Below are 20915 nucleotides of genomic sequence, written 5' to 3' on the forward strand. Positions count from 1 at the left end.
AGATCTACCCCAAAACTCACCGTCTCCCAGTAGACCTACACATCTGATCTCTCTTGCCTGTGGTTTTGTACAGATCACTTGAGAATATGGCTATCCGAGTACTTATTTTGCAAGGAATGGTACCTTAAAGAATTGAAATTATAATTAAGTATTAATGAAGTTATTGGAAGGATGGGCTAGTCACATGAAAATGTAGTGCCTACTAAGCCATGTTTTCTAGAAAGTATTCTCCAACAAAAGTGTTTTTTTTTTAAAGTTGGCAGTGATAAATTCTCCGTTTCAGTTCATTAGCAAACTAAAATTGCTCAAGAAATAAAATGCAAGAAGGCTGCCTTTTGTCAGACTACTTCCGCTCCACTTTATAAACCAAAGGCATTATGTATTGTACTTACTAAGTTAGTACATAAAGCACCCGCTTTGCCCACCTCAAAGTTTCTTCAAAAACTTTAAAAAGAGTAATAATAAAGAGATTGAGTTTGGTGGATTTGTCCCCAGCTGCACGGCCGCCGTGGGCCTGCAACTCTGGTGTCTGCACTGGCTCTTCATTACCCTTAGTTCATCCAGACTTTCCTCTTGTTCCTGCCATTTAAATAAAGATGTTTTTCCAGGGAAGAAGTTTTTTTCTCCTCTCTAGGTAAATCAGATTAAAGAAGAAACTGCGGTAGGCGGATGGCCCCGCGGTTGTGCAGTTTTTTCGTGTCGCGGTCAGGGCAGTGGCACGTGGAGCGTTTTGCTCGCTCTCTTGGGAAGCGCAGCCTGAGCTCCCGAGCACAGGGCTGGATATCAACATTTCTTTTTCTGCCGCTGTTGGTAACTAACTCTGTGACCCCTCTGTCTGTCGGTTTACACATATGGAAACATTTTTCCACCTTTCAAAGGTGTGGTGGGGATTAATTTAACTTTACAAAGTGCTTTTTGATTCCCAACTGAAAGCTACTGTAGGAGCTCAAAATACACTGATGAACCAGTACTGGCTGAAGATCTTTGATGTGTGTCAGCGTATTTGTCAAGCAGTTTATTTGACAGTGGTTTCTTTTTGCTTATTCTAACTTCAGGACTAAGCCAATCCTGTGTATGCCTTCTCTCTAGTTTTTCTCCTTCTCTCTCTTGCACACACCAATCAAGTTTAGAATAAAATATCTGCTGAATAAATAATTAAAATATTTAGGTTTCAAATGTTTCAGTGTGCCCTGCATGTTATACTGCCAGTATCAGTATACTGGTAGTCTTCATTAGATGAGCATTAGAGTAAACCAACATGCTGGCTGCAGATAGGACAAGGAAGGGGCTGCTTCTAGAATAATTCTTCTGTGCCACTTGGACACATTGCACCCTTTTTCCTAGGGAAAAACAAATGAAGGATGGAAGAGTGGCAGTAGACATTTCTGATTAATTGCATGGCCAGGTGGCAAATGCATTACTTGTAGCAGCTCTCTGTCTCCAATGTTTGAAATAAAAATCATAAATTGAAAGTGTTTTCTTCAACAGGGTTAGTATTTTAGCAGTGGCTTCCATTCTTTCTCACAGCTTTTAACAGAACAGGTTTAAAGTCCTATGGTTTCTGTTTCAGTGTGTTTCTCAAGTTTCCAGCTTTTGTACCACAGTTTTTTTGGAGGCTATATCTGAGAATATTCTGCTGTAGCTCTTTGTTATATGATGAGAATATTTTCACATAAATCTCTACCATCTTAATAAAAAATTAATCAAGTTACATTTTGTTCATATGAAAATGTTGATTCATTGTGTTTTCCCACATGTATATGGCTGCGTACAAATGCATTTAAGGGCTTGGACTTGGCTGACGTAGGAAATGGAATGTTGCCTGGGAGCGCAAAGTTGAAATTAAGTAAATGTAAATTAAACTATCAAGCAAAGAGCCCTAACAGTGACACCTCTAAGGCTGTGCTACAGTCTTCCAAAGAAAGCAGTAGATGATTCACCATTTCAGACATTTCAATCCAATCTAGAAAGCTGTAGTAAATATATTGTAGGGAACATTCCTGCACTGGCAGGGGGGTAGACTAAATGATCTATTACCAGTAGCTCTTTTCCATGTCTGACTGATAGTTGGCTAGGAACATGTTTAGTATGGTCGCCAATTTTTCTTTTTTTTTTTTTCACTTGGAGAGCACTGGTGACATTGGCAGAAGAATGCTTCCTGTGTTTTAGAAAGGTTTGTGTGGCAGGGTTGTCCCAAAAGCAGGCTATTTTCAGAGGAGACATAGACACTGATAGCCTTAATCCTTTCCTAAAGCTTTTTTGAGAAAGGGTTTCACAGGATCTGACTCATGTGAGAGGGTGTGGTGATATTGAAGATATCTGTGGATTAGCTGCTACACATATTTTCTGGTCTTTCAAATTCAAAGTAAAATGATCCTGGGTATACTAATAGTGCCATTTTTTGTTTTAGTGATGAGTCATTGCTTTTGATTTTTCTTGGAATTTTTTCTTCCCTTCCCTTATAACCACTGTCCTTCTGGGTAGAAGAATTTTTACAGAATGATTATGAGAGGGAGGTAGTCAGTTCCTCTGTCTGTGTCTGCTGAACTCTCCTATAAAAAGCATCTAATGACAGTACAAATGGGAGAGATGGTGAGTTGCATTTAACTCAGTTTTTCTGATATGTTTATGCAAGACTTCTTCCTTTAAAAATACTTGTCAGTGGCAGCAACAGCAATAGTAGTTAGTGACAATTTAAACACTATGTAATTTCATCCTAATCAGGGCAGCTGTAGATGATATAACAGGTAGCGTCCTGACAGCTGTTGTGTGCTGAGCTAGTAACAGTGAGAAAGCTGGGTGTGGGGAGCTAGAGAGGTATCCAGCACCCAGGAGACTTCTCTGTTTCCCCTTGATTATAGAGGGATGTTAATACACACCTTACAGTTGTGGTAGGCGTCAAAAGCATTCATGTGTCTTTGTCATAAGTTTCTGACAAAAATGTAATTGTCTTTTAAAACTGGAAGTGTCAATTTTGATCTCTATGAATTGTAAACAATGTTTAAAATTTCAAAACAGGCAGTATTTTCCCCCCTGTTAATCTCATAAAAAGGTGACGGAAAATAGATGAAAGGGCAAGGAAACATTGAAGGGGGACACCAGATCAAAGCCTGTGTACAGAATTATCTTCCATGGCTCATTTTCCTGTAGAGGGACAGGTCTTAATGCGCAGTATATTGCAATATGCTTCTGCTCTTTGGTTCTACTAAGACTATGCTAATAGTGAAGCTGCAAAATAAAAACCTGGCTAGCTCTAAATTTCCTCTCTTCTCTTTACCTTTTTTTTTCACCATATGATGCCCAGGGACTCCAGAAAGCCTCGCTGAGAAAGAAAGGCAGCTCATGGGTATGATCAATCAGCTGACCAGTTTGCGAGAACAGCTGCTAGCAGCTCATGATGAACAGAAGAAACTGGCTGCATCACAGATCGAGAAACAACGCCAACAAATGGAGCTGGCTAAGCAGCAACAAGAACAGGTGAGTGATTATTATAGTGGCTTTCAGCGTAAATAATTTTCTAGGAGGACTTTCCAGTCATTTATCTTCTAGGGTTGATACTCTTGAGTTTGCTCTCCACCCAAAATTTTTTTCCATTTGTTTTCTTAGGTGAAGGAAGTTTGAACAAAAACATATTGGAAGAATGCTTTAATTTGCAATATATAAAACAACGAATACTCTTGTCTTATAAAGATACACCTTCCATTTTGGAGGTATTCTCTTCCAACAGTTTTTTTTTTTTAAATAAGTGTAAATAAGCATGCAAATTCAGCCCTCCTGAATAATCTTCCAATGCTGCTTGAATTCAGTGATGCTGAATAGGTATAAAAGGAACAAAATGCAGCACTTGGATTGTAATGTGAGAAACTAAAAGGTTGGTTTTGCCAACTGTGGAAGAAAGTGGGGGAGAAGAATATAAAGTCAGTGAAAAAGTGTGACTTTCTTCTTCTACACTTGAGAGGCTTGATTTTCAGCTCTTGCAAATATGCCCTCCACTGAAAATGCAAAGGTTTTCACATGTGAAAAGTTCCAGTGTGCATACATGGACACTTGACATTTTATGCAAGAACGTAACTTCTGTAACAGATTTGCACCATCCAAGTTTTAACAGAAATTAATGTCCATTTTTGTACCCAAATATGAGCAGAGAATACCTAGACGTCTGGTTTAAAATTTTGTCAGGAGTCCATACTGATACTTCTTATCTGAAAGTGTTTTGGTCTGCCTGACCATTATTTCAGCTTGTAATGAAATTTGAGTTTATATCATAGAATTGCAGCTATGTGAATTTTATGAAACTCACAGAATTCTTTGAAATAAGTCAATAGTGGTCATACTTCAATGTTTGTATTGTACCAAGCAAGTCTTAATTTTCTAAACTGCTGCTGACATCTTCAGACATTTTAGCCTTGGTTTTCCCTATTTTTGATTGTTTAAAAACCTTACCTTAAATACTGTGTATTTTGGCCTCACACCTGAAATGCTACATAGGGAGAACAGGAGAAGTGACTTACCTACTAAACTAGAGAATTTGTATCACACTGTTGTTTACATGCAGAAGGTAAATGAAGGTGTGAAAGTGGAATTGGCAAGATTCTTCCACGAGGAGACATCCTGCAGGAGCCATTTCCTTTGCCCTACCTTTTAAAGTCACTACTGCTACAGGATGGCTGAATGATCTGAGAGTAAAAAAGAAAATGGAGAGAATGGAAAAAGGCAGTAAGAAATCCTGCAGGTTTATTATTAGGGTTTCTTTTAATTTAAGAAATTATGTATAATTCTGCATTATATAGAAATGAAAATAACCAAACTTTCAGAAAAAGGTATTGATAAAAATTATGTTGGTTGCTTAAAGAGAGGCTCTAGAAAGAAAACACTTATTTAATCTTTTAGATGTGGGTTTAACTATGAGTGAGTGTTTCTTATGCTAATAGTTTAATAATAGAAGTGAAAGAGAATACCTAAAGGGAAGAATGCACAAAATTCCTCCCAGTAAGTATGTGTAAGTTCCCATCTAACCCTGAGATGTGTACACATACCACAGGGGAAGGGCAATACTCCTAATGTTTGTACTGTTGTGCTAGCTATTGGTGAGAGCAGAGCTTCTGTTATGACTCAGATGAAAGTTTTTCAAGTTTGCTTTGTAAATTTGAGGTGTGTTATGGTTTATCTCCATCAGTCCTCTGAGAATTCTAATTTGGTTCCTTTACTGTCTGCTTTTTCCTTCACTGTATGTAAAATGTGTCTACAATAAGGTTCCCAATCATTTAGTCAATGGAGAGGGAGGATGGAAGTCCTTATGGAAAATGCACATGACTGAGAGGAGACTTAAGATGACTCCATCAACTTCTATAAATCAGTTTCAGTGTTGAGCTGTGTAGCCTTGCACTGCCCCCTTAGTTCCTTTCAGCTGATAAACACATTGAAGAGTCAGTGATTTTCCCAAACCCGGTTCCAGTCTCTTTGTGTCTGTTTCTGCATCAAGGAAATAGGCATGCTAATACCTTCCTTCTGGGTGTCAGATTTCCTTTTTTTTAAAATTTTTGAATAGGTGGTGCCAAACATAAAAGGAATATTACTGTCCATCATACCTTTTTGTCTTTCCTGCCTTCTCCTACTATTTTCCAGTTTCTCTGCCAGTATTGTTCTTCCTCCAGCAAGTTGGAGTGAATGAGTGCTCACTTTTGGGGGATTTTAGCAGTGCCATTTCAGATAGTGAGAGAGGAGAGATCTTTGCATCAGTCCTTCTCTTGATAGCCAGCACAACATTTTCCATAATATTCCCTTTCGGACTAGTATTAGCTATGAATTGCTCCTGAACATGAGCCCCTTGCTTCAGCGGCAGTCGAGGCTGCTGCCACGCGTACTTGAAGGTTTCTTCGCTTAATAGAGCAGTTTAAAGAACCAAGCAGGGTGGAAGTATCCTGCATACCAGCTCCAGGAATGGTGATACATACCTCACGTTTCTTCTGTGCAATTTCTCCACAGATTGCAAGACAACAGCAGCAGCTCCTGCAGCAGCAACACAAAATTAACCTTCTTCAGCAACAGATCCAGGTCAGAGACTGCATCTCCACCCATGCCCCTGTTACCTCTCTTTTCTCCTTTCCATTTCCCCATGCTTTCCCTCAGCCATAATTGTCATAGTTTCTTTAAGAATGTCTGCAGATGGCTTACTACTTATTTATGGAAACATGTGAGTGAGGATGTTACCTGTCATTAAGCAGAAGAGGTCAGTTTCTGGAAGGCCTTGTACGATTAACGCGGCTCCTATAGCATCAGGGAGCAGATGTGAGAGGAGCTGGTCATGTGAGCAAGGGTTTGCTGGACCAAGTCCTCTTTCAGCTGTAGGTCAGGAGTGGCAAAAGTGTGGCCAGAAAGAGTTGGGTTGGAATGGGTCTCCTACAACTCTGTTTTTGAGATTTTGCAGAAGCAGTTCTCCTCAGTGATCGGTAATCAGGTGTACCACCTTCCCTCTGCCCCAGGTGTTCAAAGTCCGGAAATTTTCAACACTTAGGGTGAAGTATTGTCTGAATGAGAAACTGGTGAAAATGTTGGTTACTGTGTAAGTCCTAGGTGTCTACAGGTTTACTCCTAGTAGTAGAAAAAAGCTGTAAACTCAGCATAATCAGTAAACTTTATTTAACCTCATTTTTCCTTAAAGCATTCAGAAGTTTCTTTTCATGCCATTGACTGTATTTCACTACTTTTCTTCCATGTGTATATATGCATGCCCCTGTTTTGGGAATAATGCAAATCAGTTTGCCCGTGAAGGTTTTCACAGAATGACAAAGGAGGGGTTTGACATTTTATAGATACCTAGAATCATGGTAAAATCTCTGGCTGTTTAAGTATGCAGTTTTGTATAGAGCATTGCAGGTCACTGTGGAAGTGGATGCTATGTTCTGTTTGTTCAGTAACAACAGGATTTTCCTTCCAAAGCTTCTCTTCAATGTTTCAAAATTAGTTGCCTAAAATTATGGGCCGTAACTCATCTAAGAAAACTTAATTCCAGCAAAATCAGAGGAATTCTATGGCTTCCCACTAGAATAAAAACTGACTCTACCATTTCAGAGGATATTCTGTCAGTATCAGGACTTGTGTAACTACGATAAACCTCTGGGGAAGGTCCACCCCTCTGTTATAAGGCAACTTCTATACAAGATGTGCTTTGCTGAAAATAATTTTGAGATTGATAAGGCCTGACTTGGTCTTGACCTGTTTGGGTTTTTTTCTTCTTTAAATTTGTGTGTGAGAGGGATTTTTCTTTATTGCTGTATCTTTAATAAGACTTTAAAAGAAAAACAATAGTAGAACTTCTACAATAGCAAGGAAAGTATTTACATTTTTAGCATTTAGCTATGGCAGTGAGAGAGGAAGTTGTTTTATAACCAGTAAACAAAAATAAATTGAAGTAACATGATTTGACCCCAACCCTTTTAAGTTTTAAGGCCTTGTAGATAAGAATGAAGTATGTTGTTTTTAGGGTAGTAGAGAACGCTGATTATTGATAATGAGATATAGAGCCTTTCATCTCCTGATCCCTGGTCCAAGTTTGACCTGAGTCAGTAGTAAATGAAAGTCAGCTAGCTACTATCTGATACAAGCTGCAAGCCTAAGAAATGATTTGGAGGTCTGTCTCAAGGGATTTCAGATGAAATATTGACCCTGCCGAGGTCAGAATTTCACCTCCAGGGTCCACTTCACACAAAACCCATCAGATTTGGGGCACCCTCCTTTTGGATGGTCGCACGATAAAGGTCAAGAACTGAACAGGCAGAGACACAATACTGTCCTCTTATTGCCACAGAGATGATCTGTATGTAGTGAAATTTTGCTACACTGCCTGCCTCTTGACCATTCTGCGGTCTGTATGGTCCTGAAGTCTCATGAACCCTGGTTGCAGTTCAGTTACTGTGAAGTCACTGATAGGAAAAAACATATAAAAATAAAAATAATCCTTATTGACAGTGAATACAAAGCAAAGCATTCCTTCTCATTTGTGTGCTTAGTTGACTGTTAGAGAGAAGAAACAATTCCTGAAGAAATCTTCCTTTATATATAAATTGAGACAATGAAGTCACCCTAACATGCCCATGTTTAAAATGGTGTGTGAGTTTACAATCAGGTTATGGTAGGTGGAACAAAACTGTGACATGAATGTAGCTGTGAGTTCAGCTTTTCTGACCTTGCCCTAATTAATCTAACAGGCTCCTGTCACATTGGCCCAGAGTTTTTAAATAGCATTAGATTTATTGACAGGGAAATATTCGTAGAAAGTCTGGATAACTATTTGACTTATGTGCAATTGAATGATTAGGCTGCATTTATGAACACAACCTATTTATGACAAAGGATTCGTTTTACTTGAGCCAATTTTTTCTAAGCTTGTAAGAGTTGCCATAATTCCAGATAAATTATTACACAGAAAAAAGCTATTGAAATATTGTATCAAAAACATAATACCCTAAGGTTAAAAAAAAGCACAACCTGCCTGACCCCATGATTTATGACTCCTTTCTCTAAGTGCGCTAACTTGGAAACGGTTCCCTCTCTCCTTACCCCAGCATGCAGTCACCGATACACAATACATACGCAGGGAGAGACTGCAGCGTGTCTCTCCTCCTTACAGGACTGCAGATGCTGAGGATAACTACAGCTCAATTAAACTAGCCACTTCTGTGATGCTGACGAAAGATGTGTTAGCTACTTGAGCTTAGAAAAATGTACCTGGCACATGAGTCTCTAATTGACGTTATGTCTTTTTCAAGTCCATCTCTTCTGAATTAACTGGAAGGAGGTGTCACTAATGCAGAAGACAAACAGCTTGTCTTTGTATAGAGAGTTAAGTAAAGAGATAATGCTAAACTGGAGAAAATTTGCAGTTTAGATTAAATTTAAGAATCTGTATGACTTCAAAATGCTAAAATGTGATCTAGGCAGGATTTTGTGTTTTAGTAAATGTTTATAAATTTTTTTTCTGCTTTTCAGGATGTTCTAGACCTAATTTGTGAAGAGGTTTGACTTTCTTTGAATAATTAACTAAACCTCCCCCCATCTTATTTTATGCCATTTTGAAATGCATCCTCCCATGCACACTGCTTTCTGTTCTATTTAATCTTCGTGTGTATGTGTATTAAAAAGGTTTTCGCTTTTAACAGTTTCTGCCTGCTGAGACCAAATGGGTCTTCTCCCCTGCACAGCTCAGTCTTGTTCTTTTACCAGAAGTGAAACTGGAATGCATGTTCTGTCAGCTCTTGTGTATCGACAGCCCCAAAGGTCTCAGGCTGTGTTTCAGAACAGCTCTGTAGCCGTCTGCAGCTGTAGAACAGGCTGAGGAGAGAGCATGCAGACACCAAGTACAGCTCAGCAAGTTCTTGGACTAAATCTAGTCTTGTTGCTCAGGGCCTCAGGAGAACTCTCATGGTGACCTCCTCGTCTTCTTTTGGGAGGCCACATTCTACTTCCTGGTGTCCTTGCTCTAGAACATGGCGAAGTCTGGGGCTCTGTAGCTGTCACATCAGGTGGGCAGAGGGTGAAAGAAACTTGAAGGCTAGATGCTCCTTTTTGATGACACTGAGGTCGTCCCCACGACAGGCAATGAGCGTGTGTGGTGTTCTGCCTTGAGGGGTGTCTCTGAGATGCAAAGTTTTGTGCAGGGTGGTGCAGTTTACACCTTCCACTTGCTCAGGGAAAAAGTCTAGCCCAGGTTGATGATTGAATAGTTTTCTCTGAAGCTCAGTGACGAATGTCACTTTAATTGAACTATATTTAAAATGAAATATGGTTGTTAAAATTCATAAAGCAATTCATATTCAGTAGGGCACTGTTGATAAAATAGGTCAACCTTGCAGCCTAAATTGTGATAAAACCGATGCTGCTAATCTCACGATTTTGTGGAAAGCCTGACAGTGTTTTATGTTTTTCCCTGAAGCCCCAGCTCTTGGAGTCATGTGATGACAAAAATGCCAGCTTTCATTTCTTCAAAATGTAAACTTCCAGCTCTCATATTTCCAGGCAAAATCTGAAACCATGAGCACTACAAGTTCCAAAATTAGAAGGCAAACAAAACGGAGGCCAAATGTTGTTTTTTAAACTGTTCTGATTTTTAGTCAAAATTTTTTTTGGAGAGCCCAGCTCAAGATCTTGGAACACTTCAGGTTGCCAATAATGTAAAACGAAGATAGCAAAGCAGCAAGAAGCAGCAGCGCTGCTTTATGGTGTCTCTACCGTTTGGGCCACAGTTTTGTTTAACTTTTTAGTTTGATACTGCGGGTACTTGGTTACTGATTTGTATTCGTTTCTGAGTGACGTACTTAGCCCAAAGACTGGGTGCTCTCTGAAACTTGAGAGCAATTCCTGCCAGGCAGCAACCATTGGACGACTCTGTGTGCTCTCATTTCTCTTTGCTTCAGAGCTAGAGGCTTGCCAGGAGATGTTCTAACAGGAGACCTTTCCTATTAGAGAGGTTGGACCTCTGAAGAACGAGAGGATCCTGACTAAGTTCCGATGCAAAGCTAGACAGACGTGCCTCTAGCCCACTCCCCCTGCCAGGGGGGACGTGACTTCTGCCTGGCACCTGGCCGGATGGCGCGGGCAGCTCCAGAGCCTGGCGGCAGCGGGCAGGTCTGCCGGGGGGGGGGCCTGCTCCCAGGCGAAAAGCTTACCGTGGCCTAAACAGCCTCGGGCCTTGCAGACCCTTAGCAGCTTGTCTGGCAGGGAGCGTTCCCTCTCTCCTTACCCCAGCACTGTGGGCACCACGGCCTGCCAGATTCCGTGCCCCTTTGGGCTGCAGGCTTCCTGGCCCTCCTCAATCCCTCAGCTGCCCTGGGTGTCCTCCCCGCTCCAAAAAGGCTTTCCTTTTTGAGTCTGGATCCAGATTTCCATCCTCCCCCGCCCCGCTGTCAGCTGGCCGTGTCCCTTTCCCCATGAGTTGTGTGTTGGTAGATGGAGAGGCCTGGCTGCGCTAGTATGTTCCCAAATCAGAATATTCCCATTCTCATTAAGTTCAGAGGTTTAAGGTGTTGTTCCAATTTGGAATGTAATAAAATCTTGAACACTTGGAATTTCCTGCAGGATGGTTAGTCCCTTTTGTAGCCAGATCTATTTTTCAAAATCTAGCTATATTTTTGGGGAGGAAAGAAGGATTTGGTTTCTGAGTTACACAGAAGTTCAGAAAAATATTTCTTAAGCTTAACACGCAAAGTTTTGAAATGACACAGTTGTTATTGTCAAAACTTTCCAAGCACCAAGAATCTCTGGGTTGATTCCAGTCTTCCAAAACACTGGTAAAGAGACCTGCTTCCAGAGTGCTTTAGGTATCATAATTTACCCACACAGTTATCTGTGGTGATAACTTTTTGTTGTTGTTGTTTAGATTTGTTGTTGCTTTTGAACTCCTCAGGTGAGCAATCATCTGTTATCCACAACTAGCTGAATGATGTTCAGGCCTGTTTGTATTCTCTTTGTTTGAGAAAACATTGAGATTTTGATTGACCTATTTCAGATGAAGTTTAGTTGTAAAAAGTACCAGTTTCTCTTTCTTGTTATGAGAAGACACGGACCATTTGACTGTACATAAAGAAATGTGAAGATTTGTTCCCTGCCACAACAAGTTTGCACTCTAAATTATGCTTCCAACACAGCTTATCCTTCCGTTTTCTGTCTCCTGCTGGAAAACAAACTCCAGCAGGCCACTCTGTGAGCTAAATACTTGGAGTACTTCATGCCTATAATAAAGAGGGTAGAGATCCTTACCCTTAGTCCTTGCCCTGTTGGTGTCTCCTCGGTGCAGCCATAAGGACTTGTAACCCAGAGTTCTCTAGGAGGCTTTAAAGGGCTGTAGATGATGAATCCTTCATTCGAGATACAAAAATGAACAACCACTACAGAAGCACTTGGTTACAGATTTAGTCATGTCTGTTGCTTCTATATTACCACTTTTCCTGGGAATTCTGATTTTCTAAGAAGTCAGTGACAGCAGAGCAGTGCTTCATGGTGCTACAACCCCTTTGCAAGCCCTTGCACAGCGGAACAGTATTAGTTCTTCCGTAATTAGAGTCCTCTTTGCATATCAGAGAGAGGTGAGGACAAAGGGTTTCCTTGGTAGACAATAAAGCTGTTGAAGTGAGGGCCTGATCCAACTCCCACTGAACATGGTGAAAAGGCTCTTATTCATGTTAGTGGGAGTTTAATGAGACCTTTCTTCAGTAGGAAACTGTGAGAAACTATCTTCCTTCTCACTCTGCAAAATGTTTTCAGAACAGTCTCTGTCCACTGAGACGGTTTGTTTTTTGTTTTGTTTTTTTGCCAGTATGGATATGACAAGCTGTGACTGCACAGTCAAACCGAACAGGCTCGTAGATTGGGGACATTTTGTCCAAATTCATCATGTGTCAGGAGCAGCTGTTTTCCTGCAACTTATAAACATGGGCATAGTGGATTCAGTGAGACAGGCCCAAGAAGGAGTCACATGGCAGCCTTTCCCATGACTTTGCAACCTCTTCCCAAACAACTGAGGTTGCCGGCAAAGAGGCTAAACAATTGTTTCTCACAAAAGCTCTGCAGCTGATGTCCTATCAGTTATCAGAATAACTCGCCTGTCCCTTGAGCAGGAAGAAGCCCCTGGGAAATTAATTATTAAAAAAAAAAACAACCAAAAAAACCCACACAAAAAAAAAGAAAAAAGGCAAGGTTGGGGGAGGAAATAGGGAAAGGGAGGAGTGAAAAGGAAAAACTAGGCTAGCAGTCAGAATGAGTTAATTGCTTGCTGGCCTCTCAAGTTCAGCAAATGACCTGTCTGTTTGGCTGAAGGGTATGATGCGTGTACTTCAGACTAAGCTAGGGCTCTTCACTTTCTTCCATTACTGTATAAGTTAAGTTACATAAAAAATGCAGAGGTGTTTATCTACACTTATTTTGGTGCAGAGCAACATTTTGCACCAATGTACCACATCTTTACTTCGAAAGGTTACCTGTAGAGCAAGCACCTACAGATAATTTGGTCTCAGGCCTTTCCTACACTCTGATACAGTCCAAATTTGCTGACTGGTGTAGCTGCACCAGTGCCAACAAGGAGAATTTGCTTGGGATTTGTACAGCTAGAATTTATTGAGATTGCAAGGGCATGTTTTCATCAGATAAGTCGGCTTTTTTGCCTGTGCGGAGCTACATGGTTGCAACAGCACTTCCTGATAATGAAGCTTTCTCCAATGTTACCAGTCCAAATGTTCTAAAATTATGAGATTGTTTTGAACTTCATGACTTTTTTCTTGCACTTTTAGCATCTTTTCTTAATTTCCTTTTTGTTACTGAGCTTTCAGTGTTCCCATTTTCCAGTTCTCTCACACAATCAGAAGGGAGGGCCAGAAACTTATTTTTATTAAAAAAACAAAACAGAACACTGAAACACCCAAAATAATCTAGCAGCTAAGACTGTAAGAAAAATGCCAGCAGTCAAATACAGTCATCGCAGCTGGCAACATTGTGCTCCAAGGCCTCATCTTGGTCCCTCTTCCCTTGGCAAGCGTTCTCTCAGAGACCTCTCTTTCCAGGGCCCTGTCTTTCTTTTTGTTTTCAGATCCCCTCTCCAATTTCTGCATCTCTTTGAGACACCCCACAACTTTGACCACTTCCTTCCACTTCCAGCTCCCTGACCTTGCGCTACTGAGCAATCTTCCTTATGCAGCTGCCCACCCTTTCCCTCATCATCTCCTCCTTTCTCCCAGCCTTCCCTTTTCTTTTCCCTCCTTGTCATTATTTCCACAGTCTTTTTAATAATTTTTGTTGGCCTTTTATTGGCTATAGAGCACATGTATGTCATCTTGGGAATGTTTTTGTTCAAAATGCGTGGGGCGGTGTACCTGTGTGCTGTGTTCACGTTTGTGTACCCGTGCAGGTATTCACGCAGCAGGCAGCAGAGGTACGGAAGGTACCACAGTAGTTTGTGTAAGTGGCTTGAGAAGCTGAACGTGAACTCTTCATGGCTCTGATCTTGTCCGTATGGAGTGTGTGTAGTCATGAGCACTTTTGTTGTGCAGCCAAAAAAGGCTGCTACTGCTGCCTCTGCAGTAAGGTAAGGCAGGAGATAACAATAAATTTTTTACTGCTGGCTGGCGGAGGTGTTTAGGATGTGTTTTCTTTATATCTTCATCCGCCCCTAATTGAAGATGCTTTAAAATTGAATGACTAGCAGTCAAAACGTGTTTGCTTCAAGCTGAGAAGAAAAATGCTGGTGTCTCTGCTTCCAAACTGATTGCGCTTTGTACACAACTGACAGCCACAGTCACTTTGAGTGACTGATAAGTGGGAAGCTTTGCCACTTATCAAGGAATGCACGCTGAAAAGAAAGGACTGGAGCCGTTCAGATGCTTTGGCATGTTCAAAATAACATCTCACATCAGTCAGACTCAGAGGCACTAGGAGACATTTCAAAATAAACTTTATATCTATCTATCTATCTAGAGGCAAAGATTCAATTTAACAGACAAATCATTGTGTGGCATCACATTGGCTCTGAAAACGAGAACATCATTATAAGGGTCACCAGTTGCAAAATAACTCAGCTGCATAATTTGAGATCTTTTATTGTAGGGTCTCCCCCCCAGAACAAAACTAAATTTGAAGATTCACAACTGTGTATCATTCTTGTGATTTCTGTAAATTGGGGGGTTTCATCCCTGTTGACCAAGTAACACTTGGCTTATATAGCACGTGACATCCCGAAGGATCCCAAAGAGAATGAAACTCTAAGCCAAATTCGGATCTCATTTATTTCCTTTTCAGTATTATGGAATATGTTTAGGATTGCCTGGCTTTAACTAAACTCACAGAATGTTTTTTAGGGTTACTTAGGAGTTACTGTGCTTTTTAGTGATACATAGCATGAATAGAAGATGGAACGGCTTTTGGTACATGTTTGTTGGTGATACTGTTTGCTGATACTTACTTTAGGAGATTCTGACCTGCAGGAGCTGAGGTGTGAGGGTACGTTTTCTTGTGCTGGCTCTGTAATGACAGCAGTTACAGCCAATGTAGGGTTGGGTTGGTCCACTGGAGGTCGTAACGTTTCAACCTGCCTTAGCAAGCATCATAGGAGTTAACCTGATGAGAGCCCTCCCTGCAAACATTGTGTAGAAATACAAGGACACATGCTCAGAGCTGAGATGGGATGTGGGTCTTCGCATAAAATGGAGAACAAGGAGATACAAGCAAGTAGTGTGTAATTTCCCAAATTGGAATTTGGACAGGAGATACATAGTGTTGACCTGTGTCTGCTAGGAGTACTTAAACAAAAAACTGCTGCCAGGTTTGCACCTCTTATCCTAGCAACATGGGGAGTGTCAATGTATAAGGACCATTATCTTTTGTTATGATTTTAAGCACTGCATCAGGGCATCTAACTTTGCCCAGCTCGTTCTATCTAAAATGGTTGTTTTTCTAACCAAAGCGGCTCTATTTGAGATACAGGTTATATTTGGCATTCCAGAGTTGCTACCAGCACCCATACCTGTATCAAGAGGGAGAAATTTGAGCATCATTGAGTTTTTACTGGAAATGACTTGCTTTTCTGATTCATCTCTTGCCATGTGAAGTGGTCACGACTTCATTTTGATGGCTCATTCAAAATAGAGTACTTCAAGCTCTGCTGGAAAAATGGCTTAAAATGATTCAGAGGGAAAAGTATGGTTCCACCTACACCACTGTCTTCATGACCTTGGATTTTCCTCAGACATCTGGCATCCAAAAGCTGATGAAGCCTTACCCTGCATAGTTTAGGAGACAAGATGAGCTCACCATTGGTGGTAATAGCATGCAAGAGGCCAAGGGGAACAGTTTTGGTTTTGTTGTCCGCTTTTTGTTGCTTATCTCCTACTGAACTGTATTGTGTAAATTAAAGTGGAGGGCAATTACTTACGCTTGGTATTTGTAAGAAGGGTAAATGAAACAGTTAAATCACTTGAAAGGTAGTGATTGAAGTGGCAATGTGAGTGAAGCCTGACTTGGAAGTTTGGAGAAAGAGAGGCAAAGGTACAGTTGTCTTGTGGAAGCCTCTGTTGAGCAAAGATGAACTGGAGAGTTACAGATCTCATGCTAGCTGTCTTTATTTTGCATATTGTATATAGTATCCATTTAAGTTCAACTTCCACATACGAAAGTTGAATAAAATGTGTAATGGGTAAATAATTGTAAGGAACCATTTCAGATTTTTGTTCAAATTGGTTTTAAATATGCTTTGAAGAGGCTAAGAAGTAAATGCCAGTTTCTTGTATTTAGAAGTTAAATAAAAGAATTTAAGTTCCAAGAGAAACATAATAAAGTTACAAGAACTGAAATGAAGACTTATGTGAAAGGTAATAATAATAATTAAATGGGACAAATTTAATTCACAGTACTTGGAGTTTATAAATACTTGTCACAGTGAGGAAACTAATTTTAAAATATGTATATTATAAAATAGTTTTTATCAGGTTTGACTTCTTTGAAAGACTGATAGTGATAGTGTTCAGCAAATTATTCTAAATTTGAAACTTGGATGGTTTCAACAAAATTGTTCATAGATGGCAATTTAAAATGGATTTACACAGAAATGATCAAGAGATTTCTATACTTTGGTATGCTGTGAAAATTGTATACAAGGAAATAGATTAGTTAGGTGATGAAGCAAGGCATTTGAAAGTTACAAGTGCCAGAATTAGGTTAAATAGTTATCTTTATTTTATTCCTACGTGTCTCTGTCATACATATTGAATAAAAAAATGGTATCCCGGGGAGCAGAATTATGTGATAATATAACTGTAGACCATACTCACAAGAGGGAAAATGAAAATTATGTTGACAGCCTTAATTCTGGCATTCCCTAATGTCTGAATCCTTGTTTTTTCATCCAAAGTAGCATTATTTTAACTGTGTTTCTGTGTGGTTTTGATGGCCATGAAAGCCCATAATACTGATATACCAACCACCTATAGTGTATTGCCAGCACAGCTTGAACCCTGAAATGTCAGCATGGGAGAAGTGCCAAATGTCAGTTGAGTACAGGAGAAATGCTATGTTCTCCTGGGCTAGCAGGAGAAAACAGTTCTCTGGCTGTGGTGGATAGGAGCCTGTACTATGAAGCCCCTCTCTTTCTGTATCCTGTCTCCTTTCTTCCTCCTTTTTTTTTTTTATTTTGGCCTCCATCAAAATAGAGAAGACATTTTTCTATTGCTGTCCGTCTCGGAAAATGTGATAAATTACTTGAGTGCCTTTGTTGAGCTTGGGCTGGCTATGTTGAAGTGGAGTTTGACTCTTTCTTTTCAATTCCCTTCGTTTGTCCACCCTTTTCTCCCTCAGTGGGGTTAGGACCAGATTGGTTGCTACCACACGTTCCCACTGATCAATTCTTTCCTTCCAATTTACCACACTCTTTATGCTTTAGCAAGAAAACTGAGGCTGAAAGTACAAAATTCAAAGCCACAGATCTTTTAGTTAAGGAGTCTCTTGCTTTGAGTATTTGATGGAAGCCTGTTTAAGTATTTGGCTCTTTAAAGCTCTGTGTAAGAATATATTTTCTTATCTTGCACACTGTGTGTAGAATCTTGGCTGTGGTTTAAGAATTACTGAGCTGCATTGTGTTAGTGAGAGGGGCTTTTTTATGTACTGTGTGTAATGAGTTTTAAGTTCTTAACAACCTTAAGAATCACGTTCATTTCCAGTTTCTTTAACCCTGGAGTCCGAATTTGTAGTCCAGGAACAAGTAAGCATATATTTAAACAGCTGATTGATTATGTTCTCACCTTATACACAGAAATAAGCTGTCTTATACACACATAGGCACACATTTTCATGCATGCATTTGGAAAACCCCAATTCAGATATCTATTACAAACATGATTACTTTTTTGGACATTGATTTTTAATGTCTCTAAAGGATTTTAGGAGGAAGGAATAGGGATGTTTTCCATGTGGGGGCCACAGGTTATTAATACTTACCAAATTATAGCTGAACTTAGATGTGGATTGTTCAAGGCTTTATGAATTCTTGAGCCCTGCTGACAGTTCCTATTCAGCTGACATCACAGCAAATAGAGAGAACCCTTAGAACGCTGATGGTCGCAGTATTTCACAGTGATGCAGACAGACTGATGCATGCACCGGGAGATACAAAGTAAGCAGTAATGGACTCATATTATTTGAAATTGGAAAACTTTAAGAAAATAAAACTTTCGAGCTTCCTTCTTTTCTCCTTCTGTGATTCTTTGGATGGCTCTATAGCTGTAGGCACCCCTATAAAGGTTGCCTTTGTTCTTCCACAGAACCTGGTTCTGGCAGCAGGAGGTTTCCCTGGGTAGGATAGCTCCCCAGATACATGACAGATCCAGGAGTTTCTTTGCCACTGTGTTAGGAAGCAAAGTTTTGGAGACCTGATATATTGGAGTGACTGGAATTAGAATTATGCTCTATTTCTTGTATTTCTTCTTTACTACAGACAAAAAACAGATTTGAAATGTTATTTTTCAAGAATTTTACCTTTCTGTGCCAGGAGTTTCAGGGTGGCTTAAGTCTATTTCCCTTGTATTATTTCTTGTTGCACAGTTAAGAATTCCTGCCATTTGGTACAATCAAAATAAAGAAATTCAAATTATAATCAATTTACTGACATAGAATTCTGTATTCTATGTTAATAATATTCACACTTATTATTTTAAAAGAAGCACATCCATTTAGGTGTTCTTTACATCCCCTCTGTGTATTGAGGTGGATTTGTTGAAATCACAAGTTTGCTTTCTGTGTCTTTTGTGAGGGTTGTTTGAGCTCAGTATCCTCTTAGCAGAAACTCCTGCAAAGGCCCCGTGGGAGGAAAATGGTCCATTGTGTTCTTTTGAAAGGCGGCTATCTTTTTTCCTGGAGCTGGGCTCAAGCAAGTTTATTCTTCCACTCAGGGATATCTTAGGAGGTTCCTGTCCTTTCTGGTGCCTAGGATGCAGAGCTCAGATACGTATATTGTATTTGTTGCCATCATATAATCTGTGCAACTTCCCTGCAAATATAAAGAATTATGCTTTCCCCAGCTGTTCATTTGATAGGATTCTAGCCCTTAATTTAGAGAAAACTGTGCTTCTCCGATTCACATTGTTTGAACCATGGCCTCCCTTCTATACCTATTGTTTGTTTTGTCTTTTTTTGTTGTGTGTAACAGGTGTTTCTTTCAGACAGCCAAGGCAGCAAGGCAAGGGCTTCCTTTATGGCAGATCTCTTGAGACTTTGATTAAACTCTTCTTTGTGATAAAAATGCCACTGCCTTTAAATGAATTGCACATGTAATCTGTGTTTGCACAAATGCCCTCCATGCCTCTGCCCTCGTTGCTGAAGTCTGTCTTTCTTTTGGTACGGGTGTATTTGCCTTTTCTCCTGTCTTTCGCCACAGAACTGATTCTTTTTTACCTTCCTGGTACTGCACTCCCCTCAGAGCCTGGATGCAGCTATGGGAATGGTTTAAAAAGAGCCAACTGTTCCTGCAAAAAGAGCTCCCTTTTTTCCAGTGTTTCCTGTTGCTGCCTCCACAAATACCATCATCAGATGGCTGGGGGAACCTTCCTCAGAGTTTCTCAAGGGCGAACCAAGGGTTAGAAACTAGGCACCTTCTCTGCATCTACTGGAGCAGGCCTCAGTCTGCTGGGTTGTAGGTAGGACAGATATTTTCCTACCTGTCTTACTTTTTTCTTTCACACAATCTCACCTGCTGTTGAGGAGGACCCACTGCTATTAAGCTGGGTTTCCTGGCGTAGGTATGGGAATACCTGGGGAGGTCTGGTCAGTTGTGGCAAGATCTTAGGTGTGTTGTAGGCAGAAGATGTGTGTCAATCAGTACCCTGTGCTACCAACTTGTCTAACGTACATTTAAGGTTCTTTCTAGGTTTTGTTTAGAATAGGACTTCCACACTTTCCAGTATGATCCTCTTGACTATCTAGATGTTAAGACAGCCAGAGAAGCAATGCAAACCAAAGAGGATCAAGAGGCTGGTACCATGGTTTTTAGTGGCTCAGATGGTGCACACTGTTCAGGTATCCTGCTGGAATATTGCTCACCTATAATGCGTTATTTTCATGCCCTTCTCTTTATGCCAGGACATTTATTGGTTAGATGCCCCAGGGGTGAACAGATACAAATATGCGTTAGTCAGAAGAGATGTAATGGTTGTCCTGGGAGCTGTGCCAAACAATTAAGAATATAGGCGTAATGATTTACAGGGTTAGCAAAACCTCCAGAGAATGCTACATCTGCACAGGCTGCCCTGTGAATCTGCGAGAGTCGAATAACTTGCATCATTTCAATCTACCAGAGATAATGCATATCTAGGGAACAAATATGGAGGGACTCTTGCTTTCAGTCTGAGACATACCTTCTGCTGATGACTGTCTGTTGCTTTGATCAGTTTAGAGCTTCCCAAATGTCACCTACAGCGCCTCTAAGATCCTCTCTATATAAAGTGTGTTCTTCCTCCTGGTGCAGACCGACCGGCAGTTACAGTAGCAGGGATATCAGCACAGCCTAGATGTGACACTAGCATTGTATCTATTTTAGTGCCTAACTTTGTGGCAGTGGCAGCATCTGTGGAAAATATGAAGATAACTGTCAGAAAGCGTGTTTGAAGGGCGTTTAATTTAGAAACATTAAACCCCCCCCAAGCTGACATTTGCTTTAGCGTGCAGTAGTTAACAGTGGAAGATGGGACTTTAATAATGCTATATGATATGGTTTCCTAAATCTGTTCTTTCTCTTAAAATGTGTTGTCTGGTTTTGTTGGTGTTTAGTTACATAGAGCAATAAACATAGTTCATTACATTACTTGACTCAAAACCCATGAAGTTTTATTTTATTTTTTCTTAACACATAGATCGCAGGGCCCTGAAATTCCCTCTTCCTGTACAAGTGT

The 20915-nt window shown here is 40.3% G+C and overlaps 1 protein-coding gene across 9 annotated transcripts in view; it reads left to right on the forward strand.

Moving 5' to 3' along the window:
* SOX5 (SRY-box transcription factor 5) overlaps positions 1 to 20915 on the forward strand; it is a 291945-nt gene that overhangs the window by 142337 nt on the left and 128693 nt on the right. For 7 of the 9 annotated variants that reach the window (XM_075051377.1, XM_075051379.1, XM_075051382.1 and 4 more), the window contains 2 exons: positions 3305 to 3477; positions 5986 to 6054. In XM_075051377.1, the coding sequence (XP_074907478.1) occupies positions 3305 to 3477; positions 5986 to 6054 (242 nt within the window). Of the gene's footprint in view, positions 1 to 3304; positions 3478 to 5985; positions 6055 to 8988; positions 9016 to 20915 lie in introns of all 9 variants that reach the window. The other 2 variants (XM_075051376.1, XM_075051378.1) reach the window with 1 other exon arrangement.

The sequence above is a fragment of the Buteo buteo genome, chromosome 19 (genome assembly GCF_964188355.1).
Source record: "Buteo buteo chromosome 19, bButBut1.hap1.1, whole genome shotgun sequence".
Lineage (NCBI taxonomy): Eukaryota > Metazoa > Chordata > Aves > Accipitriformes > Accipitridae > Buteo > Buteo buteo.